Below are 13,530 nucleotides of genomic sequence, written 5' to 3' on the forward strand. Positions count from 1 at the left end.
GAGATCTTCTTCAAGTGTTTTTCAAGTTGCTCTCTGAATTTGCAGCATCTGACTGTATGCCCAGTTCATTTGTGGATTTCTTTTTTTTGTTTTCCTTGCCTTGTTTTTCTGCGGCAGCTCAGCGAACGGGCCCGAGAGCGAAAGGTCCCTGTTACGAGGATTGGACGGCTCGCTAACTTTGGAGGTGAGTTCGCACACCCGTGTGTACAAAGTCACCACACTTGTACATACTGATTGATGGTTGGCTATGACAGTGCTCCTGCTAATGTAGGAATTGGTTCCATTTTCTAGTTAAGCTTGCTAATAGGAATGTGCTTTCCCACAAACACATGATTTGGCTTAGAGCTTGATTTGGGCTTTTTCATTTCAATTATGGAACTTGGTCTTTAGTCAGAATTAAGTTACTCTTTGCATCTCCTCTTTTGTCGCCCTTTTATCATATCTAATTGCTGGCAAAGAAAAAAGCTCCCTACCTAAACAGATATTTCAGATGTGTTCAGCAAGCTAGCTGTTAACAAAAGCTGTAGAATTGGTATGGTTTTTCTTTTTGTCTTTCTCTTAGGACCACAGGCTGATATGATTCCTGGACCTTGGTTTTCATATACCTGTTATGAAATGAAAAAAGTCACTCTTAATAGTGTAGGGTGGATGATTTGTTTAACAACAGCTAAAATAGTGGTGTGTTACCACCACCTTTAGTGTGCCTCCTGCTGCACCCTGTGATTATATTGTGAAGATGCTTGAAGCTTTTGTTTAAACTTCGGCTCTTTAAACTGTAGCAGTTGATTAACAGTAAACATGTTTATGCCTGGCTTCAGTTTGAAACAGTTGTTGGCTGATGATTGGAATTTATTTTTTAGCAAATTAGAGTAGAGCAGTAGGCAAATCTCAAGAAGACCTATTATAACAAGCTCTTTTTCTAGTATTGTGTCCAATATTGTTTGAATAGAATAGTTCCATTGGAAGGGATCTTCAAAGATCATTAAGTCCAACTGTCTCACCTCTTCAGGGCTAACCAAAAGCTAAAGTATGTTATAGAGGGCATTGTCCAAATGTCTCTTGAACATGCATGGGGCAGTGCCACCTTACTAGGAAGCCTGTTCCAGTGTTTAACCACTGTCACAGTAAAGGAACTCATGTCCAGTCTGAACCTCCTCTGGCACAGCTTTGTGCCATTCCCCTGTGTCCTGTCATCAGTTACCAAGTAGAAGAGACTGGCACCTTCCTCTCTACTTCCTCCTCAATAAGTTGTAGAGAGCGATGAGGTTGACTTCTTTTCTCCAGACTTAGGCAACCCAAGTGTCCTCAGCCTCCCCTCACAGGACATGCCGTCCTGCCCTGTTACGAGCTTTGTTGCTCTCCTCTGGACACTTTCAAGGACCTTAACGTCTTTTTTTTTTTATTATGGAGCCCAGAACTGCATGCAGTGTACAAGGTGAGACAGCACTAATGCAAAGGGAGGGCCACCTCTTTTGACTGGCTAGCTATGTTGTTATTAATGCAAACCACGTTTTGGGATACACTCTTGGCTTCCAGGGCACGCTGTTGGCTCCATGTTAAGCCTGCTGTCAGCCAGCACCCCCAGATCCCTCTCTGCAGGGTTGCTGTCTATCTGCTCATCTCCCGGTCTGGCATTACTCCAGCCCAGGTGCAGTACCTGGCATTTACCTTTGGTGAATTTCATGCCATTGCTAATCACCCAGTTTTCCAGTGTATCTAGATCCCTCTACAAGGCGTTTCATCCCTCCAGATAGTCAGCAGCACCTCCCAGTGTAGTATCATCAGCAAACTTGCTGCTGAGGATGCACTCCACTCCTACATCCAGATCACCGATAAAAATGTTGAACAGAAATGACCCTAGAACTGAGCCCTGGGGAACGTTACTGGTGACAGTCTGCCAGCCCAGCATAGCCCTGTTCACCACAACCATTTGAGCTTTGCCATTTAGCCAGTTTATCACCCAGTGCATCGTGAACCTGTTTATCTCACAGTCGGACAGTTTGTCCAGAAGGATGCCATGAGAGACGGTATTAAAGGCCTTAACTGAAATCCAGAAAGATTACGTCTGCCACCTACCCTTCACCCACCAAGCAGGTGGCCTTGTCACAGCACGAGATCACATTACGAAGGCAGGACTTTCCCTTGATGAGCCCATGTTGACTCTGCCTGAAAATAGCTTTGTTCTTTACATGCCTTTCAGTGTTCCCCAGGACAATCTTCTCCATAACTTTTCCAGGCACCGAGGTTAGACTAACAGCTCTGTAGCTTCCTGGGTCGTCTCTCATGCCCTTTTTGTATATTGGTGTAACCCTGGCTGACTTCCAGTCAGCAGGGACCTCCCCGCTCTCCCATGACCTTTGGTAAGTTGTTGAGAGGGGTACAGCTAACATCTGCTAACTCCCTCGGTGCTCTGGGGTGAATCCCGTCAGGCCCCATGGACTCATGAACGTTGAGCTGATACAACTGTTCCCTTACAGTTCTGGTGACCACAGTAGGAAGACCACAACTGGAGGAGCAGTGACCTTCCAACTTTAAGGTCTGGGCACCCAAGATATGTCATTATCACCAAAAACTGGGGCAAAAATGGCATTAAATGCCTATGCCTTTTTCTCCTCCTTACTTCTTAGGCGACCATCCACTCCCAGTATTGGTCCAGTGTTTTCCTTTGACCTCCTCTTGCTGTCGACATACGTGAAAAAGCCTTTTTTATTGTCTGACACCACACTTGCCGTTGTCAACTCAAGCTGAGCTTTTCTTGTTTCCTTCTTGGAGGTGCAAAGTGCAGCTCTGTACTCTCCCTGTGAAGCCTGACCTTGCTTCCAGAGGTCACGTATTTTCTTTTTCTGCCCTAGTTCCAGGAAGACTTCCCTGTTCAGGCAAGCTGTTTTTCTGCCCTGCTTTCTTGACTTGCAGCACAATGGGATTGCCTGCTCCTAGGCTTTTAAAAGGTGGTTCTTGAAAAGTGACCAGCTCTCGTGGATCCCCAAACCCTCTAGAGCAGATTCTCAGAGGACACTACTAACCAGCTTCCTGAGAATCTTGCAGTTTGCTTTTTCAAAGTTCTTTGAAGTCCAAAACATTTCTTTGGAAATGGGGTAAAAGCCAGCAGGAAAAGTACTGCATGAACAGTATCTTGGACTTGTTCTCAGTCTAGAAAATCACTTTGAGGTACCTATCTTCATTGTCTCCCTGTCTGACTTGATGCTTTTTTTGCTCCAAGTAACTGTCTTGCATGTGGGATCTGATTGGAGATGACTGTATCAGCATTTTAATAGATACTGTTTATGCTGTGATTGAGAAGTCTTTTTTTTTTTTCTGGTTTTGCTCAGCTAATAAAATCTGTGGATTTCAGGTTTGAAAGATAATTGCTCAGTGGTCTTGCATGGCTTGGCCCTATTGAAGGTCTGCAGAAGTTAGTTTCATAGCATACCTTCATAGAAAAACGTACAGGAATTATGAAATGTGTGGATGCAGTCCATGCAAAGGCCTTGTAACATCACTGATTGCCTTCCATGGTCTGTGCTTCACCTTATGCTGGATTCTTTGGCTCAGTGCATTTAGATGGAGTTGTTCTGGAAGCAGATATAGTACAAGTTTGAAGGTTTATTGGTAGAGATGGGGTTGTGATTACCTGATGGGAAGGAAGAAAAACTCAAAGTACTCAAATGATGTTCAACCTGTTTGTGCCCAGGCTTCCTTGGTTGAGACTACGAAATGTGTGCACGCTTGCATACTGCATTTCTTCCCACATACATGCACAAAATATATGCTGCTCAGCTGTGCTTCCTTCACTGTACTTACTATGTAATCCAGTTGTTTTATTTGGGAGACTGAAGGAGGACGTGGGATGTTTGGAAAACATGCATCAAGTACCGCTAGCAGTGCACAAGTAAGGCATGATGGGATGCACTGTTGCTGAAGAGTTGTGAGGGAGCACCAGCTGTTCTTATTACCCATGTCACTTATCCAGAAAAACAAATATTTTCAAATTGGGAAGATAATTGGGTAGGCAGTGAGACCTTTGTGCAGTATGCGTTTTGCTGCGTGGTTAGATCTGTGTATCACTTAATCTTTGGTGGTTTTGGTCAGTTGTGGAGGCAGATAATGCTATTTGTAGTTGTAGCTTAATCTGTGGCCACTGTACAGCGTCATGCAACTTGCCACTTGCAAGAGCGGTGGTATATGGATTGCTGATGTTCAGTCTCATGGACCTGTGGTTGCTGCTCAGGGTTACTCCACAGCACAGCTTCTTGGAGTTGTAGCTTACAGTGCTGCTTGGGTAAGGTGGGCCTCAGGAAAAATGAACCCCACAACTTGAGTCTACAGCAGGAGCACACAGCTCTCAGTAGTGCTTGTTGATGCACTTCACAAGAACTGGGTGTCTCAGACTGCTCTAGCCTATGATACCAGGCTGGCATGCTGGACTGAAGAAAGAAATACAGGAGAAAAGACTTCAGTGTAAAACTCGAAGATAACTCCATTGCAAAAGCCAGGATGCTCTAATCAATCTGTTTTGTAGCTGTGCTTGTGATCCTGTGGCTTGAGGTTAATTATAAAAAATGCTTCTATATGTAATTCAGTATTTTTACTGTGACCTGTTTCTTATTTTAAAGGATTAGCTGTTGGTCTTGGCATTGGAGCATTGGCAGAAGTTGCAAAGAAGAGCCTTCGACCTGAAGAACGCAATGGTAAGCCCTTTCTGCATCCTCATTTTTTTGGTCTTTTTTCCTCTCCGGTCACAATTTACCTGCATACTCATTTGCAAGATTTTATTCTTTTGAAAGCTGGGACATTGACACGGTTGGAACAACAAGGGGAATTTTGTAGTTTTTTAATGTGATATGTCCAGACTTTTTTCTTTTTTTCCCCATTGAAGTAAGCCACAACCTCACCATGTAGACAGAGGTCAGACGTGTATATGTGTGAGAATAAGTTTATGCCAGTGCAATTCATACAGCCTACTTTGCCACAGCCACACGTGAGCATGAATACCATACCTGTGTACATTCTTGGTTATATTGGTGCAACAATATTTGTAAGCTGTTCAGTGTAACCGCGTAGTTCAATCACTTCAGAAACTGCAGGTGAGCTCTTATGTCTGAAAACTTCATGCTATTGCTGTTTGCAGTCTGTTTGAAATTTAAGGATGTACTGCCCAATAGGAATTTATTTAGAGGATGGCTGCTCTTTTCTGTTTTTAAGAGTGACAAAACAATGTAAGTACGTGCTAAATAGTGATTCTCTACTTCCATCTTTTTGTCTTCCTCTGAAGGATTCTCATGACCGTGAAAATTGACCTGACCTTGTCTTTTTTCCCAGCTTGTTTGAAGTTGGAGTTAAAATGTTCCTGAGTTATACCCGGCGTGTCATGATGGCTTTCTTCTAAGCTTTTGCAGTGATTAAATATGGCAGTGTAGCTTGCTCTGTAGGCTGAGTTGTGCTCTGGGAAAAGTAATGTTCTTGACCAAACCTTGATTAGTGTATATGGCAATGAGGGCTGATGACTCAGATGGTAGGCAAGGGATTTGGAAAATGGTCTGGGTTTTATGTTTAGCTGTCTTGCTTGACTTCATTTCTGCTTCTCTTCTTGCTGTTGTCTGCTTAGATGAGAGCTCGGAGCAGTGGTTACACTGTGTAAAGGAGGATGGGCCAGGAGTGGGAAGTTTTGAGGTGAGGCAGAAGTAGAAGATTATTTCATCCCTTGTGCTGTCTTGGAGCTTCTTAAGCCAAGATCGTAAGAAGGATGCTGCATCATCTAGGCTCTCATTCCTGCTGCTCTTTGACAGCTTCTAGCTAGCGTCCTTGGACACGTTTTCCGTAGGACTTTACGGTGGGTATGACTCACTGGATGAGACCTCTCTTCAAGGGCTCTGCTCCTGCAGAAATGCATGGCAGAGGATATATACACGGCTTAAGTCCAAGATCCCATTTTCTTACTGCTCTCTCTGTCAGTACTAGCCTTTGCTATTCTTGGGGGAAATGTCTTGCATAGGTACCTCTATACTTCCTTAAAAAACAAAACAAAACAAAAAAACAAACCAACCAAACAAAAAAAACCCACCCTGCACCTGTTTCATGATTTCAGCTTGAGGCAGTTGTGCTCAAATTGAGAGTTTTTTCTGGCTGCCAGCACCATAAGCTCAGGCCAACCTGTCTCTGAGGGTGGCATGTTGTCCGGTTCTTTGGAAGCTTTTAGCTGATGTCTTTTCTCTTGCCACTGCTGCACTGTATTAGAATGTCAAACAAGTGGGACGCATGGCCAAAGGTGTTCCTGAGAATTTCACACTCTTGCTAGCATCCAGGAGTGACCAGGAAGAGTCTTTTCTTGGTTTCCCCTCCTCCTGCCCAGTCAGTACAACTGAAAGTGTCTCACACCTGTAAAATAGGGCTAGAAGCATTCATCCTTCAGTCACAAAATTGCAAGCCTGAAACTCTTGAGCTACAGGTGATCCTAAGTACAAACCATGTTACTCTGTCATCTTGCCATTGCTGCTACCAAATGGAAGTCGCATGGATGCTTCCTCTCCTGCATGTTCTCTAGTAACCATGTTTGTATTGATTTGTTTCCCCCCACCTAAATTTCCATTCATGTTTAGCAACTATAGGGCTCTTCCCCTTCCTCTCCTCTCTGCCTCATCTTGTCTGTTTCCAGAAACAATTCCCTTTTTATAATATTAAGGGACTTATCCCTGAACAAAAATTTTGGTGCAAGAGTTTGTGAATTTCTCCCCTCCTCATCAAAGCCTGATGTCCTAGACATAGAAATTTGGTGGTGGAAATGATTTCTGTGGAGTTGCAGGGGTGTTTTTAAGGGCTTAAGGCCCTATGGCTGCCATCTTTAAGTGCTTTAATAAGTGGTTTGGTTCACCTTCATCTTTTAAAAAGAGGATGGTCGTACTTCATTTCCAGTGGGAATTTTCTTGTTATGTTGATGTAGCTAACTTAAAAATAACCTCCTAGGTCACTGGTGACCTTGCTGGTAGTCTTAGCATTTAGTGTGTATCTGAAGTAAAAGGTTTACATGTGGTGGGGATGGGAGAGTAGAGCAGGTTTCCAGGAATAAGAATGAAACACTGCCCAGACAAATAGTTGCCATTACTAGCAGAAAGACTTTGGATTCAAGGTCAATTTTGTAACTTATTAAAGACCTATAACAGGTTGTCCTGATAGGCACTGTGCAAATGCCAGGCTGGGCAGAGCCCTGCGGGGCTGGCAGCTAGCCTAGATTTGAACAAATGGTTGTTTCCCTATGGAAAGAAGAAGTGCAGTCTCCTTGAGTGGTCAGTCTTAAGTGCTTAGGTTACGTTCTTGACTGTTCACTTGCTCCGAAGTTTGTGTGGCAGATGATCCTAACAATAAATGCATGCAAAGCAGTGTGGCAGCAGGAGGCCTCACTTCTGAGGCCTCCGTATTTCCACAGATTTTTTAGATGTGACTACTGTCTGCCTTTTCTTTCTTTGCCTGCTGAATTTGGGTGGGGGAAAAAAAACAGTGATCTTGAGATGGGGAGGAAATAGTTTGTAGTATCAAATGTAGCCTGCTGTCTCTGGGAAGAACTTTAACTTACTGAAAGTTGGCATAGAATGTGTTTTGATGAACCGTGTTGGGTTTTATACCTGTTTTCTTCCACCTACCCTTGGAAGCCTGTTTTCCATGTTGTTTCTTCACTTGTCGTTTACATAAATCTGGTTTTGACTGTTGCTTTCAGGTCACCTTCTTGTTCGTGCCCACTTCTAGCAAGGTACATAAACAAGCAACAATCTGTCACGTGCTGTTGGGTGGCTTGGTAGTCAGGCAGCACCCCTGTGGGCTCAACTTCAAAGAGAAGCATGCCAGGAGAACAAGGTGGGGGAGTGCCTATGCTGGCCCTTTCTCTGACAAGACTTTCAAAATTGTCATGGCTCACTGGCTTCTGGAGGTGACTTTAATCATTAACTAACTCTTTCATCCTTATCTGTGCAGGTGTTATGAAGGAAGATAGAGAACTCGGTAGTCTCCCTAGCTCCTTTGTGTCTGGACCTTGTGGGAGGGACTGTTTGTTTTGTCACTGCTAAGGATCCAGAGTTTTCCTTATGGGACAGTTGAGAGCCAGAGCTCTTGTTCATGGCTTCAAGCCTTCCACCCTTCAGTGCTCTGTTCTTCCTGTCCCCTGGGCAGTGTGAGCTCCCTCTGTACACACTCCTGAGAGCTAGCTGGAGAGGGAGAGGATTTCTTGCTGCTGCAGTCACTACGAGACACACTAGTAATTTCCATCTGTCAGAGATCTTCAGATCTTGCAGCTGCTGTGCCTTTTGGGCCCTTCTTGTTGTATATGTTGGCTTCAGCTGTTCCATCCTTTGTACCCTTTCCTCTGAAGTGTTTGAAGCAAGCTGTAGCCCCAAGATTGACATACCAGCTCTGGGCTCTGCAGCCTACCTGTAAGACCTGACCTCCTTCCTGTTCCACTCTCCGTGGGAGCTGAGCTGCAGTCCCAAGAGCAGTGGTCATCAGGTGCCTGCCTGCCCATTCTGTCTGTGCTCTGTAAGCCAGAAAAGCTGTCCTTCTGAAGGAGTTGTTGCTTCCAAAGGGATCACAAAATCAAGTTAGTCTCCTTCCATCTGTGTTCCATCTTTAAAAATAAATAAAAAAATATATCAGTCTTTCCCTTTTGCTGGAGACATGACTGTGCTTGTTTGTGTTGGTATATTCTGGGCCTTGTTCTGCACGAGCTGATGTATGCATGACCGCTGGTGAGAGTAAGGGTTTGGCCCCCTCCTGGCATGCTCTCTAAGTGCAGTTGGGACTAGTAACCGTAGTGGCGTTGAGATGTTCTTCTGCCCAAATGTGCTGTCTTTCTCAGTGCCAAGTTGCCTGTCAGAACATGGTAAGGAGTGGCATGCATGTGTGAGGATGTAAGAGGGAAAGAAGTTGGCAATTGGAATTAATTTCCTCTCTGACACAGTTGTCAAAGAACAACGTGGTATCCCAGATGAGAGCTCCTGCTGGTCTTCTGGGAGAACTCTCTCCCTGGATTTGACTGGCTCCGTAACCTCATCACAGATTTACAATCTGCTGCCTTTTCAAGATGCTGTATGCAACCGTGGTATTTTGGGATTATGGTGTTGGGACAATTTATTTTGCCTGTGCATTGAGAGAGATTACAGTTTCATTAAGAAGAATGCTGTTATGCACTTGGAAATGTGAAGGCTCTATCTGCTTTCTGCAGATGCCTAGTGCATGCTTTAGATGTACAGTTACACAGCAATACGTGTGTGTATGAACGTGTGTCGGGGGGGAAGATTTGGTGCTGGTGTGAATTCTGCTCCTGCTTTGTGAAGTGGGAGCATATTCTCAGTCAATTCCAGCGTGCTGTCAAGGCTTTTGACAATCCCTCTTGCTGTGTCCCACTCCTGCTGCTCTTCTGAAGCTGTGGCTATGCTGCAGCCTGTGACATTAAGACTCAGGAGACCTTGATGTGGTGTGAGGTTTGAGCTATGTGGCACAGCCAGCTCAAACACCGATGTCTGCCTGGGATCCTGGACAGTTTGCATAGCCTCCATGGATGTTTGTGCTGTTGTGACTCGTTGCTGTTGGCACTCAAGCTAGCAGTGAGTCAGAACAAGACACAGGTGTACAACCACAGTTCATGCCCCTGGGTTGCGATGCAGCTTGAGTGTAGTCCTGGTTTGGTTTTCCTCTGACGAAAGGTGAATCTCCTGCTTGAGTGAAAGCTAACACACTGGAGTTAGCTTGCTGAGGTAAGGGTGCTTTTCATCCATATGCTTTCTCTCCTTGCCTTCAGGAAAGAAAGCAGTGATGGATTCCAGCCCATTCCTGTCAGAGGCCAACGCGGAAAGAATTGTGAGAACCTTGTGCAAGGTCCGGGGAGCAGCTCTGAAGCTGGGACAGATGTTAAGCATTCAAGGTAAGTGGTAACATAGGTCCTTAGCTACCCTCAGCAGTGCTGCCTGGTGGAGCAGTTCATTTCTTGTGCTACATTGTCAGCTGTTTGAAATCAGTATGGAGTAAATGTGGACAAGCAAGTAGCTTTCTCATGTGAGAACAGTGGCAGCGATATGTTCGATTCAGTTCAGCTTAATCATAGGCTGAAGTAACTGATGTATGGATTATATACCACCACTTGCCTAATGCCCCTGTTGTAGGTCTGAGCTGAATCAGGCACACAGCTGAAATTGATTGAAAATGAGATGACCGTCGGTGAATTTTAATGCTTGTGTATAAAAAGCAGTTGTTGGGAAGCAGAGCTGTATCACAGTCTACTCTCAAGTGTCCTGCCAGAAAGGAGGTAGAAGATGACAACATGATCCTGTTCATCGTTTACCAAAAGTGTTTGAGGTTGTATCTACAGCCCTCTCCCATTACAACCACCTGTTTGTGATTTACATCACAGAATCACAGAGTTGTAGGGGTTAGAAGGGACCTCTGGAGATCATAGAGTCCAACCACCCAGCTAAAAGCGGGTTCCCTACAGTACGTTGAGCAGGAAAGCGTCCAGCTGGGTCTTGAATATCTCTAGAGAAGGAGACTCCACAACCTCTCTGGGTAGCCTGTTCCAGTGCTCTGTGAACCTCACTGTAAAGAAGTTCTTACGCGTGTTTGTGTGGAACTTTCTTTTTCATGTTCTTGAAGAGATTTCAGGCTGTCTTACTGCACCAGACTCTTAAGGTCACAGGTGGAGGCACGAGTGACATCTGCTGCTTTGCACTAAACTGCTAGGTTACTCCTGGAAGATAGTAGGTGTGCTGATTTCAAACCTTATCTGAATCTGTTCACTTTGCTTTCCTGCCAAAAAAATGAGGAAGGAAAGAACCAGCAAAAACAGTGCTTTTACACTTGTCTGAAAATAGCTTTCAAGATATCACTGATACTGAGTCAGTGTCTGAGTGTTTGAAGTACTCAGTTTGCTTGGCTTGTGCTTTGACATTAATTTTAGTAGGTGTTGACTGATGGGGCTGGATCTTGTGTTGTGTTATTTAACTGAGACCAGCCCTGTGTTCCAGAGAGCCCTCATTGTGGTATTTCATCGTTCTTCATTTGCTATCACCTGTTGTAGGTGTGTGCCAGGCTGATGGCAACACTTGCAGAGCTAGGTGGGAGGCAGCAGCTGACGCGTCAAAGGCTGCTGCCCATATATGCTCTTTTCTCACCCTCGAAACTTCCAGGTTCTTGTTTATAGTGCAGATCTAGGAGGAGCTCTTCTGTTCCTTGCTTTGTTTGGCCAGTGCCTCTCGTAGGTGGAATGAGTCAGCCATGCCTGGAAGTTGGCTCTGAAGTCAACTTGCCTACTGTAGGTGGGGAGAAACTTAGAAATTCTTAGGATGCTGTTATGAGTTGCACCTGATGTGTGCCCAGAGCCTGGTTATAGCTGCACCAGGCTGGGATGTTAGTGACGAGGGAACAGCTGTGAAAGGCCACCTCTGAGGAACAGAAATAATCTGGATTTTTGTCACTTGCTGTCTCCTAAAATGACCGAGCTTTGGCAAGGGTTCAAACACTTGCCAACTGACTTCACTCAAGTGTCAAGGCATACAGGCCTTCAGCAATCTCAGTGGCATTGTCCAGCCTTCATCTGACTCGTGACATGTGTACAGAGTGCTGCAATGCCTGCAGAGAACATAGGCCCTTGCAGAGACAGAATGGGAGCTCCTCCCTTCCCAGGGCAGCGTCCTTAAGGTAGCTGTTTTTCTCATTTCCTGGGATAGACTCCAGGTTGTGTTTGTAAATAAATGACGCACTTTGATTTGAATGTAAGAAGCGCATGTGAAGGTTCTCAAGAATAAAGCTGGTAGCATGGGCTTTTTTCTGGTGTTGGGAAAGCAGCAATTAAATTTAATTCTTCAAGTCTTTATGAAATGAAGTGTTTGCCAGAACTGGCGGCTTTTCTCTGGGCAGTTGTAGAAGCCTTTACTTACAGAAGATGACTAATCTTTCAAGAGCCCACTCTCCCCATCGTTTCCTAGGAGGGTAAAAAATGCTTGCTAAATCCTTCTGGCTCTTAAAATAAGTTAATTTTAGCCGAGTTATGTTTTCTTCTGCCTACTTATAACTGGTTTACGTTTGGGTAGTTGTTTACAGTAGTAGAGGCTACATTATGATTAGTCTGAATCCAGTACTTGCATAAGTAGTGTTTTACTGCTGCACAGCTTTCTAGAGAAACTGCTGCCCCTTAAAATGAATTAAGTTAAACCCCACCACGAACCTGGGAGCACTGGGATGACTTCCCAGGGGTTCCTTCTGTTACCTGTGTCTGTGACACAGTGTCCTCTCCTAGGCCTGAATGCTGTACTGCTGTCAGCAAGAAGGGCTGGTAGATGACAGAGGCTTGTGCAGAGCACCTTGTGCTTTGTGTTTGTGCAACCTGCCATCGTACCAGAAGTCTCCATGCCGTGCAGTGCTGCACACTGCTCCCAGAACTGCTGCTGGATGTGTGGGGTCTGTAGCAGTATTCGTTATTTCACTGAATTGAGCCAGGAACCACGATGACAACCGATGCTGAGGAACTTTTTATACTTCAGAATCCAGCATGTTTTCTAGTGGATTTATACTTCGTCCTGACATTGTTCATTGGGAAAAGGTGCGTAGAAACCTACTCTGGCTGCAGCAGGTGAGCTTAGGAGATGTTCAGGTGATATACAGTATTTTTGGTGAGGGCGAAAACAAAGGAGTAGCTTTTCCCTCTGTTCTGTTACTTGTGTCCAGGACTTCTGTTTGGCTCATTTCCAAAGGTGTGATGCTTCAGGAGGTCTGCCTAAGGGTTCACTTCAGGGTATGGTATTTCTGAGCTAAAACGGATTCCATAACCTTCATTGGTGTGTGCTTGGGCAGGACAACCTGACTTGTTTGAGCACAGATGTATGTTTCTTTGTGTGCTGAAGAACAACTGGAGAACACAGTGCCTGTGCTGACTGCTATGTCCTCTTCCTCTGGCAGATGACGCCTTCATCAACCCCCATCTCCAGAGGATTTTTGAGCGTGTGCGTCAGAGTGCCGACTTCATGCCCATAAAGCAGATGATGGTAAGGAATATTCCTTCCTGCTCACTGGGGAGGAGGGTCTGTAACAAAACAAATGTCACCTGTGACGTACACTGCTGGGGGAGGCAGACAGGTATTTTTAAGAGTATTCCTTCAACAGAAGTTGCATATTTTCAGTTGTGGGTGACATCTGATTCCTTATCTCAGCTATGTGCTGTCACTTCTCACCCACACATATACATTCAGCTCTGGACAGAGGAAAAAAATGTTTTCTTTGTTTTTTTATGTCCAGAAGTTATGCTGGTGGAACAGGAAGTCCATACAAATACGATCACATGGGACTAGTTTAGTGCAGCCTCCTCTTCTGTTTCCTCTCCCTCTCTGATCTTCGTCATGGATGTTAAACTAGTGTTTACAAGTGTCTAAATCCCACTTTAAAAATTCACAAATTTTAGTCTGATGGAAAATAAACAGCAATTCTGTCTCCTTGATTATATCTAACCTACCTGCAAGTAGAGTTGGAACATGTTTTTTTTTTTTTCCTTTTCTTCCCTGT

The 13,530-nt window shown here is 44.7% G+C and overlaps 1 protein-coding gene across 4 annotated transcripts in view; it reads left to right on the plus strand.

Moving 5' to 3' along the window:
- Positions 1–13,530, plus strand: part of COQ8A (coenzyme Q8A) — a 39,499-nt gene that overhangs the window by 16,350 nt on the left and 9,619 nt on the right. For all 4 annotated transcript variants that reach the window (XM_050710150.1, XM_035564828.2, XM_050710151.1 and 1 more), the window contains exons 4-7: positions 118–184; positions 4,614–4,688; positions 9,782–9,904; positions 12,931–13,016. In XM_050710150.1, coding sequence (XP_050566107.1) covers positions 118–184; positions 4,614–4,688; positions 9,782–9,904; positions 12,931–13,016 — 351 coding nt within the window. The remainder of the gene's footprint in view (positions 1–117; positions 185–4,613; positions 4,689–9,781; positions 9,905–12,930; positions 13,017–13,530) is intronic.

The sequence above is a fragment of the Cygnus atratus genome, chromosome 3, assembly GCF_013377495.2.
Source record: "Cygnus atratus isolate AKBS03 ecotype Queensland, Australia chromosome 3, CAtr_DNAZoo_HiC_assembly, whole genome shotgun sequence".
NCBI lineage: Eukaryota > Metazoa > Chordata > Aves > Anseriformes > Anatidae > Cygnus > Cygnus atratus.